The sequence below is a fragment of the Numenius arquata genome, chromosome 9 (genome assembly GCF_964106895.1).
Source record: "Numenius arquata chromosome 9, bNumArq3.hap1.1, whole genome shotgun sequence".
Taxonomy (NCBI): domain Eukaryota; kingdom Metazoa; phylum Chordata; class Aves; order Charadriiformes; family Scolopacidae; genus Numenius; species Numenius arquata.
Window position 1 is genome coordinate 42,074,100 of NC_133584.1, and position 24,093 is coordinate 42,098,192.

General features: G+C 35.7%; 1 protein-coding gene across 1 annotated transcript in view; it reads right to left on the reverse strand.

Moving 5' to 3' along the window:
• Window positions 1–386: 386 nt before the first annotated feature.
• The window catches only part of PXDN (peroxidasin), an 86,624-nt gene continuing 62,917 nt past the window's right edge, over window positions 387–24,093 (reverse strand). The window contains exons 17-23 of the mRNA XM_074153045.1: window positions 21,301–22,804; window positions 20,339–20,473; window positions 15,862–16,070; window positions 7,899–8,019; window positions 5,301–5,433; window positions 3,960–4,073; window positions 387–3,314 (exon numbers count right to left, since the gene is read on the reverse strand). Coding sequence (XP_074009146.1) covers window positions 3,192–3,314; window positions 3,960–4,073; window positions 5,301–5,433; window positions 7,899–8,019; window positions 15,862–16,070; window positions 20,339–20,473; window positions 21,301–22,804 — 2,339 coding nt within the window. The 3' untranslated portion in view covers window positions 387–3,191. The remainder of the gene's footprint in view (window positions 3,315–3,959; window positions 4,074–5,300; window positions 5,434–7,898; window positions 8,020–15,861; window positions 16,071–20,338; window positions 20,474–21,300; window positions 22,805–24,093) is intronic.

Genomic DNA, 24,093 nt, shown 5'->3' on the forward strand with positions numbered 1-24,093 from the left:
GTATATAAGTTATATGTATATGGGAATTATGACATTCCCATAAAAAATGGGAAAAAAACGGTCAGCACTAAGAGTTTTCAAATACACATTTGTGCTAAGAAATAAGTGTATTTTTAAATATCCTTTCTGAGTCTACGTGTATTTTTTTCCCATTACCTAGAAGAGAACAGTGATTAGATACCTTAACACTATGTGTCACAATATTAAAGAACCTACTGAATCTACACGATTCATTAGCTCATTGCTTAGTTCTCAGAAATGGAGTCTTGGTCATGACAAACCTGCATAAGGTAAGTAATAAGGATCTTTGAGAGAAGTGTACACACTGGAATCTTCAGCAAATAATCTAAACAATACACATATCGAGAAGAAATCACTTGGAATTTACTTGGAAATGTGGCCCATTTTATTTTAACTGAAAAGCATTCATTATACAGTGCAAACAGTTCTTTGGTAAATTTACTGATTAAAATAAAAATAACAAAGACTTTGTTTTAGGTAACATTAAAAAAGAAAATAAATATGTAAAATTTGCAACATATTACAGCAATATTCTCACAGTGGATACTGAGGAAACGGTCATCTAACCATTGGCCACTGTTTCAGAAATGTTAAAATCAATGCTGATTCTGCAGACACTGCAGTAAAACTGAATTAGTACAATCCATGACCGATTACATTTTAAACTGTGGATGAAGACCTGTTTTTCCTGAATGGTTTTTATAATCAGATGGATGGCAGAAAATAACTCAATATTACACTTATTTAAGCATATCCAGACTCCTAAGCCCATTTTATATACCTATGAATAAACAGTGAACAACGAAGAAAACCTCCCATTTTACTCTGGAGGCTGGAGAAAAGAACAATCAGATATAAGGTACTATTTTATAATGTATAAATGGAAACTCTCTTCTCCTATAAGCGGAAATCTTGAGAAAGTTTATTTAATATAAAATTGGAATAAAAGAATGCAAGTAGTAATCAGCTGGATGTATTACTGCCTTATTTAACTGTTTAGACAGTTAAATTGTATTTGGTTTAGCTCTGCAATCCTTCCTCTTTGAGGAATTCCTGCTATAGGTCAATGGGAGTTCCATCTGAGTTGGAATTACAGGACGAGACATGTGGTTTGGATTCTCAACAAAAGTCAACAAAATACCAGAGTATCAAAGCAGGACAGGAATGACGACCTCTAGGAACATATGATACTCAAGCATGCTCGCCACACACAATTTCTAAAAGTATTAACATAGAAAATTACATAAATCAAAACATTGTATATAAAATCAATTAAAATAGTCTTTAAAATATAAATTGTAGTTCCACATGTACCTCTACCACACGCCTTTGACACACCATTCACATGTACATATTGCTCCTACCATAATATGAAACGAGTTTCTGTAGTAAGCTTCAAAGGTCCACCAAAGTTTGAATGTGTGTCACGGCATCAGTTTATCAAATTAGAAATTATTAATGTTAGTAATCAGAGAAATTATGTGCCAAAATATTATAGTGGAACTCATATTGCTGTGCTAGTTAGTTATTAGACAGGTATTTGATCTACCATGCAGTAATTAAGTATTCAGTCTGTTTGCATAATCTGAAATGTTTAAGATGAGAATGTTTAATTTTGTGCAGATTTCTTTGATACTCAAATCTCTGTTCCCTAAATTTGAACAATAAACTCAGAAGTCAGTGAACTACATACTAAAGAAGAGTTCTGGTTCTAGTTAGTCCTGGCTTAGGACAGAGCCATAAATTCTAACATATTAAGTATTGAGGGAGAGAATCAATTCTGAATAAACACAAAAAAGCTGTAAAATGAGGTATGACAGTTGTCCTTCACTGAATATACCATATAATTCCTGGTCAAAAACAGGCAGTTGTTTTTTAAAAAGTACACACCTTTGCAACTGTAGTGTAGACATATACTCTATAATGTTAAACATTTATTAAATGGGAAATAAAGTCCATTGGCAGACCATTTTAACATGAATGATAAAAATATTGAGGTAAAAATACCTATGCATTAGATGAAACGGGAAAAAAACTAAAAAAATCAAATACCTTGTCAGAAAAAGTAGTCAATCCACAATTAATCATGATGCTTGATTTTGATTGTTCTTTTTTTCAACAAACAGTGCCACAATATGATCGGGAACATATGGCTATTGACAATATGCACAATGAATCAGTAGGAATCTTTGTATACAAAATGGCATGTGACATCTTTTCACATTTTCAAAACAGGGCCATACAAATACGTGAGCTGTTCTGAGATTAAGAGAAGCATGCTTTAGAACTGGAATGGATGGTCATGTTACAACAATTTAAAATAAATGAAACAAAAAAAAAGTTGCCAAGCAATTACATATATTTTGACAAAAATGATTATGTTCATTTTAAGATCAAATGCTACTCTGTCATGCATGTTTTCCTAGAATGAGGAACACTGTCAATGACATCTGGAATATACATTCAGTTGCTTTTTGTATCTTCCAATTACATTTATTATATTTCCTTACTAATTCTAGATTTTTTTGGTTTGAAATTTTTGATTAATTTTGCTTGAGTTAATGAAAGGATGTTGAAAGGTGTCACATAGTTTTCTTTATTTCCTTGCTGGTCCAGATGCAGAAATGATAGTGTGACTCAAGCGAATTTCCACACATAGGTGGATTTGCAGAAACTGGCCCTCTACAGCGTTGCTTCGGGCAGTGACCTTGTGTTTTCCTTTTCCCTGCATTTACTAAGTAATAACAAAGAGCTAAATATCAAGTCAGACTGGTACTGAAAAGGGACAGTAAACTTTTAACGTTGCTAATTACAGACAGGAAACGAAGTGTTCATTTTAGACTAAGTCTTAAACCCAGTCATTTTGGGTACCTAGAACTACGTGACAGTGTTCTTTCAAAGTAGCACCAGTTTGAGTTTGTCTAACCTGAGAAGTTTTACACACAATTAACTTTGACCTGTTTGCTAATTTCCCTTTCGTTAATTTTTGCATTGTGATTACCTTCATGGGCAGAAAATAAAACAATACATTATGATACACTGTTACAGCACCATTAGAATGTTGTAAATCTTGATTTATCGTTGTTAAAGACTGTAGTTACCTGGTTTTGCCATCAGCAGGCATTGATAAGATTTGAGGAGTATGCACCCTAAATTCCTAAAAAGCAGACTTATGGCTTCTTTTTATTAATATTTTGTTTTAAACAGACTGGACAGCAATCTTCTTTAACCTTCACAGGTGCTTCGCAGTCAGCCAGTGGGCATGATTCTACAAAACAGGTAATCTGACCAACCTGTGTCAGGAAAAAAAGTAATGAAACCAGAATATACTTAGCTGCATTTTCAAAAAAAGAAATACATTTTTCATATTATTGAAGAACACGATCTCATTCATCCTCTCTAAGAACTTGGCTACTATGATTAACTCCACATAGTTTATTTCAGCATGAACTTACATTGAGAAGGGTCTTTGCATTATACCATCTTTGATGGAGCGATATACGATTTTATCCAATATTCAGTCATGAAACTCTGGGATACCAAGTACCGACATTTTTCTCTTACTATATTTTTAAAAATTCCACTATGATAAAAGAAAATTAAAATCTAGCACTACGTTAGATGAGTTTTTACTGATTTTTATGTATTTTAGTAGACTTTTTCAAGAATTGTCTCACTTAGAAGTTAATTTTTCCAATACAACTACACATCAATGAAAATGGAAATATAATAAAAGTATATAAAGGCTGGACTGAAAACCAGTGTCAAGGACAGGGATAACTCAACAATATAATTTTTTGCACCAAATAACTGAAGATCCATAAAAAAAAAATACAATTAGCAACTATTACTGAGAAATTAGCAGGCACAAAACTGGAACTGCTGTTTTAGAAGGAGAACCCAATATAATTTCTCAAAATGGATTTCCACATACTTACTTTGCATTCACACACAGTACAAGGGTCCCTTTTCCAGGTTTCATTGCTGGAATATGATTTACCCTCTTCATCAGTGCAATCAGTTTTACTGAGGCGTGATTCAAGTTTTTTTATCTGAAAATATTAAAAATAACAATCAAAGAAAGGTTTTTATTTTTGCATTTATACTACATAATCCATGATAAATACTTGTCTGGGTTTTTCTTCTCACTACTTAGTTATCATAATGTTAAAAGACTAGAAATAGGTAATATGTATGGAAGCAGCTTTTCAAAAGAAAACTAACAGAAGATACATCTTTTCTAGCTTTGGAATACACAACTAGAGCATACAAAGAGAAGCAAACTACATGTTGGCATATATGGAAAGATAAATCTAAACTTTAAAAAATGAAACGAATGGAAAGGAGGTGAAATAAAAATGAAAAAAACTCAATTAAAAATGTTTCCTTGGACTTTTGACTATCTCAAATTTCTCCTTAATGATGAAAACATGGGTTATATGATTAGTATATCTTGCTGATTGTGTGCTTCTTGGGAATAGTAATTAGGAAGGCACAATTTTTAACAATCCCTCAGTCTTTTTTACATCCAACGAAGACAGACAAATGGACTGAAATACAATAAGTATTAACTTAACATTTCCATTGTCAAGACGGGAGCATTGAAGATGAGTGCAACAATGACTAAATAACACCATCAAAGATGGAACCAAGTTATTATGCAAAGAAATATGTGGTTTATATCTCTAAATTACATGGAAAAGTTGCTCTGGAGGAACTTAATTATTCTAGGCAAACATTTTGGCCTACTTTGGGTTTCTCTGTTACGTATGGTATATGTTTTTAAATTCCACTGTGGCTGTGTTATCCTGAGTAAAGAGTTTATTTATGCCACATCGTAAAAGTCTTCTCTAAGTGATCTAGATCTTAACTGTGTTTATAGCTGTAGTCTGGCACGTTACGTCTTATGAAGTCTACATTTTAATCATAGTTTTACAGATATTCTATACATTTCAGATAGGAAAAAGAGATTTTATTAACTCTGCAGACAAATTTTTAGATAAAGACTAATCTCATGTTTAGTATACGATGATTACAACAAGGTTTCAGGTTCAAAAGTCAAGAGGGTCTAATTGTAGAATATTTCAGTATGATTTCAAAATAACATAGAAATAAAGAATAATAACACACCATGTTCTGTATTGTGTTTTGTTTGAGATACTATGTGGTGGGTTTTGGCTGCACTGGATGTCTAAATATTAAAAACATAAGAGGAGTGATGTTAGGAAAACATTATAAATTACATCTTCAATTAGAAACTATCCATAATAGCACCTTACCTGGTTTCTGAGGCTTGAAATAGTTTTTTGCATTTCCAAAACAAATTCTTTGAAGTCATTCACTGCGGGCATGTTTGTATTTGTATTAGATGCTGATGTGGCATTACGAAAATATTTACTGTGTTTCACAGAACTGCAACAAATGAATGCCTTAGTTAGATATTCATCAAAATCGTTTTTATTTGGCTAGAAATTTTAGAACACTTAGCAAACACGTAAAAGAAGAGTAACCAGCATATGTAGGAACTGTATGAAAGACAACAGCACACAAGACCCACTGATGCTGAAGACAGCCTCAGATCAGGTGAGATGTGGTTTACTATTAATACCACCAGCAACAGGGAATTTCTTCTACTTAGAAAAATAACGTGTGCATTTCATGCAGGGGAACACACGAAGTTGTCATCAGTGACACTGCAGCATCACCTTAAATTCACTGGGAAATCTCTTGGGCCTCTGATATGAAGGCAGACAGAAGTGAAAAAGTGTTAAAAAGTGTTATTTCCAAACACGAAATTCATATTTCACATTCAGATTCACAGTTTCTCCCTCTATATACTCAAAACCATGTATTTAAAGAAATAAAATTTTTAAAGGAAAAAGTTGTTTTCATAAACAAATTAGAAGTACTTTTAGATATGAACATATTCCTGGGTCCCATTTGAACTAACATTTGAAATCAATACTTATTATTGTACACAAAATCTAAAGTCTTGCCTATAGCACTTTCCAGTTGATATCTGGTAAGAGATGTACAATGCTAAATTGTGTTAATCAATTCAATCTGTTGATGGGAAACGGTTATCAAAGTAACTACCCATAACTAGTAATATATTATTTGGTATCACTTAAGAAAACGTATTCAAAAACAAGAATAACACTAATTATTAAGTCACTGATTACAGTAAGATCCTTGAATCAATACAAGCATTCCTATTTTGTTAGCATGTCTTCTCCAAAGCTAAGGGATACCCAAAGAATGAACTGGCAAAGAAATCCTCTCTCAGTACAATAGGGCTCATGTTTTATAATATTTCTGCATAAATTAAAACAGCACTTACTGGCAGGTGTTCAAGCTACTTAGATTTAAAACTATGGGAAACTAAATTAAAGAAAAAGAACTCTAAACAACATAACATGCCAAAATTCAAGTAAACCAGCTGCTATTGTATAACTAAAAATTCTAATCTTCCCCACTTGCTCAAGTTATTGAAAATGAGAAGAAAAAAAAAGGAGAAAAAAAAAAATCTTCTCACCACCAATAAAATTTAAATACAACAATGAGCATGAGAACAGATGAGAATGTTAAAGGACTGAGGTTGCTTTAGCTTTATGCATGCTATACATAAAGCATTGTAAAATTACTGTTTTTTAGTTCTGCTTAGTAATTGGATTGTTGTAGATTTTTGAGCTTCATTTCTGAAACATAATTATACTGCAAGTTAACGAAAACAAGCTGCTTCTCAGATATAAGCATTTATTTTTTCTTGCTTTCATTTTTATTTAATTTAACCCTTCTACAGTTTTAGAATTACAGGACTATCATATTTAAAAAGTTAATTACTGTTCCGTAAATTTAACAACTTCTAACAGTTCACTTGCAAGATAGATGAAACATTCTTCTTCAAGGACTACTTCAAAGGAACCTTTCTTTTTCTATTGTCTATAAGTAAGCTTATACTTACCTGCCATCTTCTCTTGTCTAAAATCCTAAACACCTAAAGGCCCTGTTACTTCAAAACAGCTTCCTATCTATTAAGTGAAACACAATGGTGGTGCTTCTTCAGAGCTACAACATTGCAACTGAGTGGGTAGACTCTGCCTGGTTGTCTCAGTCAAGTAGATAATTTTATTTGCTAAAAGAACACATGCTATATGGAAAGAGCTATAAATCAAGAGTCTCAAATTCACTCATCATGAAGGATTTTCACAAGAAATGTTTGGTCTGAGCAGAACTCATTTCATTTCACTAATTTTTCATCAGAAAAGTTTTGATTCCCTGAAAATTGCAGGGACCCTGTGCAGCTGATTATTTGTGACTGACGTTGTAATTTACTTCCTTGCTAAAGTATTTTGAGGATTAGGGAGTTATAAACAACATTGACTGTTGCACTCCTGTTCTCCATTCCTGCTCTGAGTATTTTGGTACTAAAAGCAATCCCAACTATTATCACAAATTTTTATGCTAGTGTTACCAATACTTGGTTTCCTCCTATTTCTACAGGAGGACCTAGCAGATCCAGGGAGGAAAGGAAATAATTTAGTTTGGTTACTGCAGGCACAGTAGGAATGTGGGATTCTAAATTCCCCAAATCACGCTTCATTACTGAGTTTTCTCATGAAAAGCACAGGAAGAACAAAAGCACTATACTGTGTCACTCACAAAGGGTCTTACACAAATCTGAGCTTGAAAAAAAAGTGGTTTACTGTTAGCAGATATGCAGAAGTGTCAGAACGAAATACATCAATCATAAACTTGAAAAAGCAGACACTGTAAAAAAAGTGGTATGTGCTTACAAAGAAATCATAGTTTCATTCCATTTTGAAAACAACAGTTTTTTCATACCTCTTTAAAAACAAAAAAAATAAAAATCTCACCTTACTGTTTTAGACATTTTCATTTTCTTCAAGGGCTTGTCCTCCTGAAAGCTGTAATCAAGAGAACGTCTTCCCCGAAAGTGATATGAAAATGCATTAAACTGTCCTCTAGTTCTACAGTCTGAAATTAGACAAGAAATTACACATTTTAAACTACAGCATAATTCAGCCATTATAATATTAATATGGTTTTACAGTATCTTCTGAACTGGCAAAAGCAATTCATACATTCAGTTTGATCCCTCTGGAATCAGTCTGATGGCAGCTGAATACGTCTCAGCAATACAACATTTAAGCCAGCTGGATGCAGAGAATTTGATTATTCACAGACCAGCTTTTTGGTATGAAACAAAGGAATAGAAATCATTTTCACAAATATCAGTGCTTCTTTAACTATTCTTTTCACTTCTGAAATTTCCACTCTCTTGGCTTTTAACTATTTTCTGCTTTTGGAATGGGGTAGTTACACATGGAGGAAAACAATGATAGAAAAAACAGCCTGTTGTTCCCTCATCTATTCCAGGCATTATTATTTGTTATTTTTGGCATTTGAAAGAGGATCTTTAATTAAATCCTGAAGAACATTTGCAAACACACTTCAATGGCTGACCAGCCCTATTTCCAAATTTGAGGGATTTGAAGGTATCACCAGTCACTTAGACCCCACTGTAGAATGAAAATCTCAAGCCTGAGAATAATCATGACAGAAATCTTCTGCTAAGATTGTAAGCGGACGTCTTCACAGGATGAAGTACGTCTTTCCTTCAGTTCACTTTATTTAGCCTTCCAAACACAGTGAGTATTTGGAAGGAGTCCCATTTAAAAAAGAAAAGGAAAACAAAACAAAACAAAAAAATGGAACAGCACTTTGGAGAGGAGACAATGAGAAAATAGAAGGTTTCTCATTTCTGTTCACAGAAGCTTTAAAACAAAAAAGGTATAATGGGCCAAACTGCAGCGGGGACCAACAGCATGTTCAACTGTTAGAAGCAGAGAGTCTGCTAAGAAAACAGAAGGGAAAGAGAAATACAGAATCCCATGGACATATCCAAGTTAAGTCCTGTATTAGCAGAATGAGCCATGCAAGCAACTGAACAAGAGAAGTAGTCATTTTCCCCAACGTGTCTTGTAACTTGCACCAGAAAAAATTTATTCAGAAAGTCAATAACATTTTATTAAGTATTTTTCTGGGATTTAGCAGTACCTAGATGGAATACCTAAAGTATTAACACAAATTAATTTCACAAGTTTCAAGTCAAAAAAAGAGCCTCAAAACACTGTTGAACTGACCAGCTTGAGAAACAAATGTAAAGTTGCTCTGTGATTATACAAAAATAAGTATCTTGGACCACTTCTAACTGTATTGGACTTTTACTTAAATTAGACTATTACAGTTGCCCTGTTAAGAAAAAACTTAGCTTGTCCACGCTTAATATCAATTAAGATATATATATTAAAAAAAAAGAGGAAAAAAAAAGTGGGACTGATTTTCAGTTCAAAACCAATACCTACAGATCATTCTTGTACACAGTGTATCCATAGAATTCTCCTTCCCTTTTTTCCCTTGCAGCTTGTCCCACTCGAGTAAATTTATTACCTTCCTCCTATAATAACAGCACCACCAAAGAACTAGATGATATTTACTGCCAATATTTTGTTCATTCTTCTTGTGTGTTCTGCTGTTTCTCACACAATCTTCTTGCTGCCCATTTAGAAACTAAGCTCTTTCAGATGGGAACAGGCTGCTGCGTCTGTAAGATCTTGGCATGAAGGCATTTTTGATCACCCTTAGACACTTCTAGATTTAGTATAGTGAGAAAACGGGTCACACTCTGAAGGGCCACTGGAGAAAGAACTGCTTCTGATCAGAGGAATTTTTTTTCTTAAAGCAATCTGTTTCTTAGTTTTCCTGAGTGTCATAGAAATTTTATTTTCTCTTGGAAGTAATTTATGAAAGGTTTCTGCTATCCTCCTTTGTTTAATAACAGCTATGGTCATCTCACATAATAAAGATATTGTTTTTTGGTACAATAACACAATGGCCCATTGTTTTTTTTATTCCAAGGCTGTTTTTTGGAAACAAAGGTCTGAAATCCTGGGAAGGCTTTATCACCTAAGACTGGTAAATATGAGAACCATATGTTCCATGGCAGCTTCAAGTATACAGACCTGACATTTCTGTAGTTTTTAAAGACTCAAATATCTCAACTTGCCAAATGAATAAATCTTGTTCTTGGTTTCAGTTTCAAGTACAAGGAAGAAGATTGTCACTGCTGAGAGGTGCAGGACAGAATGCTCTACTCTACCCTTCAGAAAGCCTAAACCAAGAAGTTCATATCTTCTTTTAAATGAAGAATACCTTAACAGTTGCATTAAAGGAGAAAAATGAGCCTAAAGTTCTCTTTTTTCAGCCTACCTAAAATTTCCACAAATTAGGTATACCCACTACAATTCATTTTCTGCACAGAAGCTGAATGCTTAAGACCAACCTAATAATTCCTTTTCTCTATGGGCAATGTTTTCTTCCAGAAGCTAGGTATTGTTACAGTGCAAGTGTCAAGATAATCTATTTGTATATTGAAGCAATGTTCACGTCTTCAGAAAATCCCCTATTTCCCACAAGGTTTTAAAAATGCACCTATAATGTAAATTGCATAGAAAAAATCTGACATTTAGAAGTATTGAGCACTCTTAATTCCCAGTCAATCACCTCACAAAATCTGGGTCAAGGGGAATTAATCTAACAGTAGATTAAACCTAAACAACTTGAGAGACTAAGGGAACATGAAGAAAGGCACACATAATGTAACTAACTATTGTTTCTATTTGATTATACATCAGTTTTCTGAGTTTTAACATAGTGAATTAAGTTGTTGCTGTAAGCATTCGTATGCATCTAAGAACTCCTAGTTGTGCCAGCGGGAGCAGTAAAAGAGAGAAGAAACACTGAAAATGTCAAAAGATTTTTTTGAGTAGATGTTTTGACAAAGCAGGTACTTAAAAATTATACAACACAGGAAAAAGACTTTGCGTCCCAAATGAAGTCCTAAGTCAAAATAGCCGGTTTTGCTATTGCTAAGTAGGTTACATCCCTTCACATCACTCTGCACCTCTTCGTTTCTTCTGTTGAGTAAGACTTTCTAGCAAATGATAAATCAAACAACAACAAAAAAATTAATATACTGCAGATTTTAGACCAATAATCTTCTCAGATTGGAACAGATACATTTTGCATAAACGTTATTTAAACATCTGGACAAAAATAACAGTATAGAAGGTAGAAGATAAAGTGACAGCTCAGACTGTCACCTGCCAGCTGACATACTTGGGAATTCTAATAAAGATGTTCTCTGTAGTTGACCTCAAAGCTCACAGATTGATGCTACCAAAACTAGAAGGCCCAGATATCACTGGGAAAGCAAACGTTCAGACAATTTACAAAACATTACTATATAAATTGTTAACATATGCCTAATGATAGCCTAAACACACTTAAAAACATATCATGTCTTTTCATCTGACTAGGTTTTGGATAGCATGCAAGAAGGTAAAGGAGAACCATTAGGTTCTTGACACCAAACTGAAGCAAATCCATCTCCCCAGCAGAAAAATTAAACAGGACTAGTTAGAAAATTTTGCAGATCAAAAACATGCATATTTTGGAAAATAAATATCAAAATCAGTGAGAAAAAATAATTTCAGACAGACTGAAAATCCACAGAAATTTGGAAATTGGAAAAGTAAAGACACTAAGAACTGACCTGCCCATTGGACTGTGAAGGTGTCAGTGTCTTAGGAAGGTAGTAATAGTCCACAGGGAAAAAGGAAAGGGTCCAACTGCCTAGTTTTGCAGAAATTGTGGAAAAACCTCCATTAGGATGCTTTCCTACCCATGTTTCCTTTATAGCCAATGGACTTTGACACAGGAAGAGATTGCAGCCTGAATTGTCCTCTAGAAGCACTTCTTTCTCTACTGCCTGCAGTGGAACTCCGATAGGCAGGGATTTTAGATTTGGGGACTCATTCAGGAGTTTGGGTTTAAACACAATGAATGACAGCCTATTGCTTCCCTGTTGCTTTTCACTAGGGATGGCAACCACCGGCATGAGACCCCTGGTAGCAAAGACAAAGCAGTGTCATAGATTTGTAATCATACAGAAATGCTGGACTATATTAAATATACTTTTATTCAAATAAAAAAGGATGTGATCCTTAAAATGGAACTTTATTTTAGTAGCCTTCCGTAGTCTGAATTGTTATTGAGCTCATAAACACTGTCTCTAAATGTAAAAAGATAGATTTGAATGTATAGAGCAAAAATAAATACGACATGGCAGAAGCACACCATAAGATCTGCCTACAGAGAAGACATGTTCAGGCATAAATTGCATCATTTTGGTATTTTGAAAAATTCTTGGTAAACAATTTCCATTGTCACAAAAGATCTTGCAGTCTCGCACCGAGACGACTGTTAACATTTTAAAATGTTAGTTTTCCACAGCATTAGTGCATAGCCCAGCATTGCTTAGTATTTTCATTGAAGATGAAAGGGCATAATGAGAAGAACATAATAAGATATAATACTAGAAGCCAGACAATTATTAATTTGGAATACAGCACAATCGTTAAAACAAATAGTTGATGGTTTTCTGGAAGCAATGCTTAAATCAAAGATGTCAGTACAGAAGCAACAGATAGCATAATTGTTGGTCTGGTCTTAAAATGCAGGAATTCATAAATATAGATCTATCCTACTGGAAGACATGTATAAATGCACTCTGATTAAGAATATGTCTTAATTCTTCTAATAAAATTCAGTGGGATTTAAACATGCTTAATCATAATTTGTATAAGGCTGTGTTCCTGAATAGAACAAAAAAGAACAATATCTGATAGAGGAGATACATTGGTTGCTAACTGAGAATCAGTTAAGAAAAATCATCTTCCAAAATCAGTTTACACTTATGAGGATGACTTGCATCTTGACCAAATCACTTTGTCCTGGGTCATTGTTAAACATAAAACAAAATGCTAAAATTTTTTTTCATTTTGATTTACTGGAAAAAAAAAAAAGTGTGAAACTTTTAAAGACTCACAATGGAAAACATTTCAATAGTCAATATGTCTTTGCACCTAATTTCTAGTCTTTTTTTCTTTGTTTTTTTTTTTTCATAATACACCTCACAAAAATATTTCGCATAACAATATGCTTATATATGAGGAAAAAGAAGTTTATAATTTCTGTGCTTTGGGTTCAGCACTGAGAAACAAAATCAATAAGAGTAATCATGAAAGCATACATTGAGAACTTTTTAAAAAAAGCATATTTTTTTTGTTTTGGTTTTGGTTTTTTTACTAGAGAGCCTGAAAAAAAGCACCAACAGTTTCTTGTTTGGAAAATCCAAAGCTTGGAAGGTCTCTGCTCAAATAAAGTGCTACAGTAAATCTGCAGTAATTCCTCACCATCTCTGACAAGACAAAGAAAGGTAGAAAGTGAAGGAAACCAGAAGAAAAACCTTTGTACCTCAGTGCAACCTCTTCTTTTTCTCCCCATAATCTAGTAATTGTTGTATGTTTCATTAACTGAAATCTAAGGGTAATCTGGTATTGTTATTACAAAAAGGAATAATGCTCTGCTTTATAAGAAATAAATGCTACTTTACTCAAGAAATCTAAGAAGTAGCTTTTTGTAACTAAGAAGTTTTTCTGTTCTTCATATGGAAAAGTATTTTGACTTGAAAAAACAGGAAGGATAACAAAACCAGATGTGTTTTTAAACCAGCTGAAACAGCTGAACATGTGGGTCACTTATTAAATGTACATGAAGTACAATGAATGGTATTTTGTATTCTAAATTTTAACTTAGGATAATTTTAATTATAAAATAATCAAAAGTATTTAACCTAAAGTAAATGCTGTTCCTGAATGTATCCTGTGTACGCTCCCACCTCAGAGTAGTGGATAGTCCCAAGTGCCACAGAATGAAAGAAATTTTTTTAATTCTTAAACCTGGATTCCCACAGAAAACATCACACCCATTCATCCAAGCAAGAAAGCGGTTCAGGCCATGCATACATCGTTTTTTCTTCATTAACCTCTGCACAGACTTCAGAAACAACAGATACAGATAGGTAATTTTTAAAAGAACATTAGTGATTTACCCTTTCTTTTGCTTGGCAGTTGCCTAACTGTACTGCATCCAGTAGTACTCTCTGGTAGTAACATTCTTGAATGAAAATACAAGCTAGGCTATTGAATGGCTGAATACTCTAAAGACTTTCCAAAGATAACATTTGCTCTAGAAGGCTCAGTGATAACATAACATTTAGAGAATCAACATGTAATTTCTCAGAACAGCTTTACAATTTTTCCAAATCGATATAATTAATGCATTTGTGAAACTGTCTGCCAAGCTTCATGAACCATGGCAAAGTGAACTTATCCTGAACTGGCAGAATATGATTTATTTGCTTACGGTAAAGCATTTGAAGAATGATAATTGATTTTTTCTCAATGCTTCTGGCATATGTCAGGGTAATTTTGAAGAGGCTCTAGAAGACTTTGCATTATAATTACAACATGTCAACCATATCTAGAGTTTAATAAGCTATTATCATCTATTTGAGAATGGCAAACCTGGTAAATGTTTAAAAAATTCTGAATAACCTAAAAAAAAAAAACAACCCTGGCAAAAATTAGAGTAAGACCTGAACAAAATGATATCTGGGGGAAATCATACAAGATTTCATTGAAATCTGAAATACTTATTTCTCCTATTCTCACACAGATAATTGACATTTTAAACCAACTCTTCCAAGAAAGAACTTTCTTAGACAGTCATTTATTATTTAAAGAGTTTTGTACTGGATAAGAAAATACATTAGTCAGTTTAAAAGCTAAATTGTGCAATATCTTTGAATAGTAACTCTATCTACTTTTTTTCATTCTTAATGACACCTGAATTTGCTCTCATGGTAAAGTCACACTAGTTAGAATAATAGAGGTTAGAATACCTCCTCAGTATTTACTGTATCTGTACCAGGTTGAAGGGACATCCTCCATCAGCTTACCCTTTACCTACTGCCTTAAATTCTGAGCTATATCACCAAAGGACTCTATGTCATTTGGAACAATTACTTCTTATCAAAAGAGTTAAATGGACACTAGTGGAAGAGAGTGACCTCTCTCAGAAATACAATCCATTGGCTCTTTATTCATGCATAGCTTTTGACAGAATATTGAAGAGTCTACTCAGCAGGAGTAAACTCAAGAGAATCAGCAGTAGAAAAGATGAGGAATCAGATATGGATCCTTTCATCATCAAATCTACAAGATACATATATTGAAAGCTAGGCTTTTACTATGTAATTTATAAGATTCTAATAATCATCAACTCATAGTACCATTGCCCTCTCTAATAAACGCAAGTTTTTTGCAGTTAGTAATTTGTTTGACAATTTCTAGATAATCAGAGTTCCACAGAGAAGCTCCCAAAATTTCTGAATATACTTTTTCAACCAGGGCATGTCATTCAATTTTGTAAAAAAAAAAAAAAAAAAAAAAAAAAAAAAAAAAAAAAGATAACAACATTGTCAAGGAGGTCTGTGTGTCCATGCAGCTAAGTAAACCCTCTTTCTGTAGATAGCTTCTTTCTGAAGCAACACAATTCACCCTGCTGTCCTAACTTTTGAAGATGGCAATGAACAAGAATATTTTTCCACAAAAGGAAGAAAACAGGAAAGCAGTTATGTACACCATGCAATGTTCAAGTCTATGCTATGTTTAGAATGTGTCTATTTAACATAAAATATGGAATGATTGCTCACTTAGCAAGGGGCATGCTCCAGATTTGAGTTTGTAACATCCTAACAAAAACTGAACAGTCAAATATCTTCCTAAAATAAAATGAACAGATGCTAAACAAAGCACACATTAATACACCCAAATCCATAGGTATACAGACCTTCACAGCAATCTTGCCACATTCTGAGGTCCAGTTTAGGAATATCTTCACAGCTACTATATCCATGTGGGAACTCAGCCACCTTAAAGACATCATGTTGTACCCTGGTTATGTTGTCACCATTGTCACACAAAACTCTGGCAAGAGATGTCTGCTTGATCTGAGTGAGCTGAGCAGGCGTGAACACACCTGGGTTCTCATACCATAACCTGTAATCTCACAGAAAAGACAAGTTTGCTAGTAAAAAAACCAAAGCACACAGTTTTCCATAGATATTGCAACACTGTATTCATAATTAAATTAATTCATCTGTAAATTCCATTCTCAGCTTTACACTGTATCTGAGGGAGAGATCCAGATGCCAAAATGTAAGCACTTGGTGTCACTTACAGCCCTGCTTGGTGTCATGCTGACACTCTGAAAGGGCCCAAAGTCTTCAAGAAATCTTTTGACTTCTCTTCTAGTCCCATTTCGATGTCTTGGGCATCTCTGAACATCTAAAATGGCACTAGACTACAAAGTTTAGGGTTTCTTTTAAGGTAGAGGCTTAAATTATCATAGATTTCTTTCTCCAGACAACTTTCTTATAGGTATGAAAAAAAATTGATAGAATTGATAGAATTGCTGAGATTAGAAGAATGGTTAATCTATGCGTAGTTTATTATCAAAATAAGTGAGATTGTTCAATTTACTAAGGAAAATTTTTCCTGTAAAACTGTTTTAATGACTATACTAACTCAGGAACTTATTAATATATGCTCAGTTAGTTCATTATATTGAAGGACGAAACACTGTGGTTTTGAATAATTTGTTTTTCACACATAAAGGGATAAAAGCCTATTATCAATAGAAAATATAAATAATACATTACTATGAAAAGCAAGCCAGCCCTTGTAAAATAAAACATTTTAAGTTACTGTCCAGGATTTGAAAATATTTTACACTATTCTAACATCTAAGAATTGCTCACTATGATATAATTTACATCTTACACAACTGTAAAGTTGTAATTCTATAGTGATAATTTTTTTCTACCCATTTACACCAAAAACAAGTAGAAGGCTCTTCAAACTTTTTGAAAAATCAGTAACAATTTTATACTAAACTTAGAAGAATGGTCAACAAATTTCATTTTACATACTTTTTGTATCGTTTTAATAAGGCACTGGATAGTGGCCAATGAATTTCCAAGTACTGGGATCAGAGAAACAGATTCTGAAATTTCCATTCTGACATGAAGTTCGGATCCCTTCAAACATCACCCCTTTTCCCTGCACAGGCACATTTGTTTTCCATGGTGCTGGCAGCTTTGATCCTCTGCCCATTGTAAAGGCTTTTCAAAGAAGTGAGAGTTGCTTTCATTATGTCTAATAATATTTTACTATTTGCTGACATGTTTCTTCAAGACATTTGTATTCTTTGGACAGCAGAATCCTATTTCCTAAATCTTCAATGTTTTCCTATAGTTTCTAAATGTTGTTTCAAACAAAAACAAAAAGAAAGGAAAAACGCAAACAGACACACACAGAAAAGCAGTATCATTATCCTGTTGTGACACAAATAGGTACTTGTCACCAGCAATCTGGAGCTCATACTGCATATATTTCTCCTTTTACTCCCTCTGCCTCCAGGCATGAGAGTTTTATGTTTCACAGCTTAATTTTTAAACAGACTTTTATTTAAGAAAGTTGTTTTTAAAAAAATAAATACAAAAAGGCTTGTGTTACTGACTACAGAAATAAAAAAGCCTTTATACTATCTTAAGTAGCAATTTTGTAACTTCCATAAAGCAAACAACATTAGATAAAGCCAATCAAATATAATTTCCGAATTCTTTCTCTGTTTTCCTTTCATTAGGATGGGACTAATCAGCATAAGTCTTTCTGCCGCTATGCCAGGCAAAAAACAGGATTCTGGGTCACAAATTATGTTAAAATGAGGGAAATGAGGGAAAATGTTAATTTTCAGATTCTGAACGATTGTGCTCAAAGTACCCAAAGGAGATCTGGCTGCTGTAACAATAGCAATCGTAGAATCATAGAATGGTTTGGGTTGGAAGGGACCTTGAAGATTACATAGTTCCAACTCCCCTGCCATGGGCAGGGGCACCTTCTGCTACACCAGGTTGCTCAAAGCCCCATCCAGCCTGGCCTTGAACATTTCTTGGGATGAAGCATCAACAGCTTCTCTGGGCAACTTGTTCCAGTGTCTCACCACCTGGACAATGAAGAATTTTTTCCTAATATCTAACTAAATCTCCACTCTTTCAGCTTAAAACCATTCCCCCTCCTCCAATCACTACACTCTCTGATAAAGAGTCCCTCCCCATCTCTCCTGTAGGCCTCCCTCAGGTACTGGAAGGCTGCTATAAGGTTTCCCTGAAGCCTTCTCTTCTCTAGGCTAAACAACCCCAACTCTCTCATCCTGTCTTCATAGGAGAGGTGTTCCAGCCCTCTGATCATCTTTGTAGCCCTCCTCTGGACTTTCTCCAACAGATCCATGCCCATCTTACGTTGGGGCTGCAGAGCTGGACACAGTACTCCAGGTGGGGTTCAGGTTGGATTCCATTCCAACACTCCAGTCATAAAAGCCATCACACTATGTCTCCATGATGCCAAAAAGATCATAGCCCTGCAGGCGTGTGCACATCTCTAACTCCTCTTGTTTGTTCCCCATGCTATGTGCATTTGCACATAGGCATTTATGTCAGGCCCCTGATGAAGCTGATTTACTGGCTGGAGTGGCTGGAATGGCTGGAATTCCTCTGTGCTGCCCTCCAGGTGCTCTCCTGCTGACCTATGATCCTTCTCCAGGCTCTAGGCATCTGTTGCTGCGACTAGCATCAAACTAGTAGGTGTGGGATGGGTTAAGGTTCCCCTTCCCCAGCAACTTGAAATTAAAGCCCTCTTCACCAGTTTGGAAAGCCTATGGCCAAAGATGCTCTTCTCCTTCTCTGACAAATGGATCCCATCAGTCCCCAGTAGACCTAGTCAAAGTGAGTCCCATGGTCTAAGTAGCCAAACCCCTGGCTGTGGCACCAGTCCTGTAACCACATTGACTCACCAGTTTTGACTGCTCTTTTCAAACCCCTTCTCTTTTACTGGGAGGATTGATGATAAAACTACCTGTGCTCGAGTCCCTCTCAGGAATTCGTAGTCCTTCTTGATACTCAGCCTGCTTCTGGCGCTATCGCTGGTGCCCACATGAAACAGCAGCAGTGGATAATAGTCAGGGAACTGTACAAGGGTTGGTAGCCTCTCGGTGACATCCCTGATATGAATGCCCAGTAACCAACACACGACTCTAGAGAGTGTGCCAGGTCAGCAAACGGATGCCTCTGTACCTCTCAGAAGAGAGTCACCTACTACTGTCACCCATCGCCTTTTCTTAGTTGCGCTGGTTATTACAGGGGGAGCAGATTGGGCTGCCTTTACTCAGTTCCAGCATCTCTCCTGATATGACTGGTCTTTCCTCTTCACTCTGCAGAGCGATGCAGCAGTTCTACAACACCTCAGGCTTTGGGGGAAGTCTCCTCCTCCTGCTGGTCCTTGCCGTTGCAAGCTTCCATTCTTCTGCATTACTGCCCCTCCTTCCTTCTGTGTGCTCTGGTGGATGAGTTTTTGGTTGTTGGGCCATACGCTGTGGGTCCACCGCAGACTGTGCTTGGAAGCAGCTATCTAACTCCTTCTTGGCCTCCCTGATGCTACGCAGCCTCCTCACTCTCTCCTGCAGCTCAATCACCTGCTGCAGGAGGTCCTCCACCCAGGCACACCTTTTGCAGGCAGGTCTGCACCTATCCCTGCCCCAGTAGATGACCATTGGCAATGCTCATAGGCAATGACCATTTCCTTATTTCAGGTACTGTAGAAACTGAAAATGAGAAATTGCTCATAATGTGCGTGTAAAGTAATTTAAGAACAATTATCCAACTGTGTTCTTTCAGATAACCTGTCTACTTTTAACACTCTTTTGGTGCACAGATTGCTTGTACAGGAATATGTATAGGGGTTATATACACAGAGAAATGCTTTTCCAATCCATGCTTAAGTAATGGAGATGGTAAAACAAACAAACAAACAAAAAAAAAGTGTCTCAACCACAATTTAACAGTTTAATACCAATGAAAGGAGATGAGTAACATCCACTTTTCAGAAATGTAAGTGACTTGAATAACTGGTGAAAGAAAACTCACTAATTAATTTCTAGCTTCCAGTCCCATGCTTAAGCAGCACGTGTAGGCTGTGGTGGTTTTTGGAAGTCAGTATGACATATTCCCCACAAAAAGTAACAGATTTAAAAAATAAATTAATCATAGCCTCTAACAATGTTTTAAACCTGCATTCTTCATCTTTTCAATTACATATTAAAATCATAAATGAAAATAAAATGCAGCTTGATTTGAAAACAAGACATTGCAACTGTTATTAAGCATCCTCAATTTGAAATTATTCTTGGTTTCCATGGTATTTTGATTTACCTGTCTCCATCCCGAATACGCCTAAACTGTGTACTTAACAGACACATCAAAGTTGGCCCCAGTCGGCTCCCTGGAACTAAGTCTTCTACCATTAGAGCAGGAAACAGGTCTATGTTCAGTGGGGAACCATACAACCTATAAAGAGAAAACCACAAATATTTAACATCAAATACTTTACATTTACAAAATAAGCAGTATGTGGTAAAAATCAGGACAAGAGATATGAACAACTGACAGAAAAAACGACAGTGATTGTGCTACATCTTTTGTGAACAACCTGTGGGTGCATAAGAAAGAAATGCTGAAATGTAGGTTGTCTCTGAGAGTAACATCATGAGGGTCTGCAAGTCTACCCCATGATTTCCTTTTTCCTAGTATCTTTCTTCTGATCTCTTAGAACCATCTCTTTTTCCTGCCCCTCTGTACACTTTTTCTTTTACTGTAGCTTAGACATTCTCTGCGTTTGATTTTGTGTAAACAAGCTAGGGGTGGCAGGTAGCTGAAGACATATTTTCAAACACTGATGCTCTGAAGAAGAACAGATTACCAGAATTGAAGGATGTCCACATGAAAATACAGTGAACGATATTCCTGATTGTTTTACTGTACAGAATGGATGGAACTGAACATGTAAATACTTGCATGAGACTGACATTAAATATGACCTTACATTGAAATAACATTCATATTTAACAGCATTTATAAAACGAAATATTTCAAATTAATACTTTAACAAACACATACAGTATATATTAACTTGTTATTGTTCACAGAGATGTGGTAGTAGAGAAATTATCTGCATGTGGGAATTTTCCACGTCTGTTTCCTGATACAGACGTAAGTTTCTGAAAAAATCCCTTTACCCCTTTCTTAACAAATATTTTCTCCTAGATAAGACATTTAGCTACTAATTTTGCATGCACATTTAGATAATTGATTGTTTTTCTTCACCTCAGGCTCACCTGCTAAGTTTCTCCCTGATTTCAGGATTCTTAATTTCATTTTTCAGATCTTCAAAAGTCTGAGCTGAAGAAAGATTACAGTAAACTCTAAAATCATGGTAGGGAGGAATTCCATGATCTCTGCCTCTCTGAATATTCATAGCTGCCAGATCTAAAGCCACAGTACGTGCCATGGAGAAGAGTCTTTCTGTTAATTCTGTATTGAGTAATTGTGATGGGACACGCATCTTACCAGCAACACCAAACAATCCCCTTAGAAGTGGATCAATGCCTCCTTCATTTACAATCCGAAATGGAGAGAAGAATGCCTTATGAAGAGGTAGATGGCCTTGTGGAATAGGTTCAAAGTTCTCATCCAGTCGATACAGAAAAGGATTAATGAGTGTGTGACCAAACCTAAAAGCGGCAGTTGCAAACTCATTAGTTATGCCAGAATTAACACTGGGATCATAACCCTTATATTCGCCAAGCATCTTCATGCCTACCTCTCCAAAGATCTTAGGTAGCCAGTGGCTAAATGTTATGTGTTGCATTTCTGCACCAACAATTTTGCGTGTTTCGTGATATATTGTGTCACCATCCCAGTGTGGATTGAGTTGCAGTAGCTCTGTGGCAATTCTGTTGTGTTCTCTAAACCACAATGTGTGGATGCTGGTAAGACCCAGCTGTTCATTAGAACGCTGATCACCAGCTAAAAAGCAGGGAATTGGGCTCTCATTTTCATCTCTCATACATTCTGTTGGTGGGCCAGTAGCAAATGGAAGAAGAGGCTTGCCAGATCTCTGTACGATGCCCTGTCTCAGAAGACCCCTTTGACTCGCCAAGTCTCTGATTTCTAGTGCTTCATGGTCTGAACTGCCATACACATTGGACGCATCGATGTATGAAGTCAGCTGGTTGATCTGTTCTCGTGGGTACACAGAATTCATCAGGAGAGATGTCATGCCACTTCCACAAACTGGACTGGAGCGTACAAAAAACATACAGCGTGCACCATTTCGAACTCTGGGATCATTTGGTGGTATCATGATGGAAAAGCATGGAGGATCATTTGTACAAACTGAACTGCAATGCTGACCATCCGAAAACCTGGCCTCACTTAGGGCAGCCACGGTGAGGTCAAGGTCGTGGTCAAGGAATTGACCCCACTGCATGAGCATGTGAGTGTACTGGTCATCGGGAGTTATTGTTTCTGTTCCAATCAGAGTAGTTGAAACCAAGCGAGGCATTGGGAGTGCATAGCCATTAGAGAGCCTCCTGGGTTCAATTCCTCGAGGCAAATTAAATCCGTTTTCGTAGACTGACTTCAACAGACGTTCGAAGGCTGTCAGAGAAGCGCCCCACATGGGATGCTGAAGGTTGTTGCATGTTCCATCATGTGTCCTGTACTTCTGGTGGAAGCACATATCTGAGCAGTTGTTCACTCGTCGATGGGCTGTGCAGCCTGAGAGATTAGCTATCAGATTCAAGTACTGTGGGGATACAAGGTCATTATAGTGATAACCTGAAACCAGAAGAGAGACAGAGAGAAAATCAAAGACTTCATAGACTTATGGTCCCCACAGACCATGGATTTATTTGAAATATTATTTTATCATATTGCATTTCCCACCAGATTAAATACCTCTATTGTTTAAAAAGAACAACAATAATAATCGCATATGTATATACTTAGATCATTTAAGCAACAGCCACTATTATGTCAGGAGGGAACTTTGTAAAATGCCAATGCAAGTGCAACTTTCACAAAATGTTTACAAAAGGAGCTCATTTCCTATTTGGTCACTTAAGAAAGCACAGATATTTTCTGAAATAAAAGCCTCATCTTGAGAAAAATGGGAAGTTTTTCCCCATGTGACTAAAAGCATTTAAAAATCTCTCAGTAACGTTTACATGGATTTCAAGACTTTATCTTTTGACACTTGATAATTCACTGAATGTTACTATTTTGTTTTCCTTTATTATTGCAAAAGTTGCACAATTTTAAGAAAAAATAAATCATCAAAAACCACAAAAGAAAATAATCACAGGCAATATAGCTAAACATAGGAGCGATCTCTAGGACAAGCGGTGTGGAGTAACTCACATTCACATTACCCAGAACTAGCTTCTAAAGCAAACTAGTGTTTGCGCAACACTTGGCACGGGTTTCCTCTTCAATCCACACCATTCACCTCTGGGACTACAACAAACCTATCGCTTTCCTGCACTGTTTTCCCAGTTCATAGAAAAATAATATATATAAAATAATTCTAATTAATTGCAGTATATATGTTTTTATAACTTCAAACTAAGGTGATGTGTTGCATGATCTCTGCTGTGGTATGATGGCATGTGGAAGGACTGAAGACCATAAGACCTCCTAGTACAGTGTCGGGTGACTGCAAATAGCAGAACAGTCAGGCTGCACCCTCACCATGCTGCAAATTAGGAGTCATTCTAAAAGTTATTTTTTCCTAGAAACATTTGGGCTTCATTTCAGGAAAAAAAGTCATTAATTTAGACTATATCTACATTATCAACTTATGTAGACCAACAGAAATGTGTCTGCAGTGTAATAATTTTGATGCTGAGAAAGACATCCCTAATGTAATTCACTGTGCAATAGGAGAAGGTTTCCTTCAGAAAAGCTTTACTTTGCTTTCCTGGACTGAATGTGGCCCTGGACCACATTTTTCACATAATTTGAAAAGAATCCACACTATTCAAGACCATACCACAACTCACACTGAAGCACAGTAAGTGGGGACAACTGGGAGATTCACTTCAAATGGGCTGTGCTGATCCAAAGCG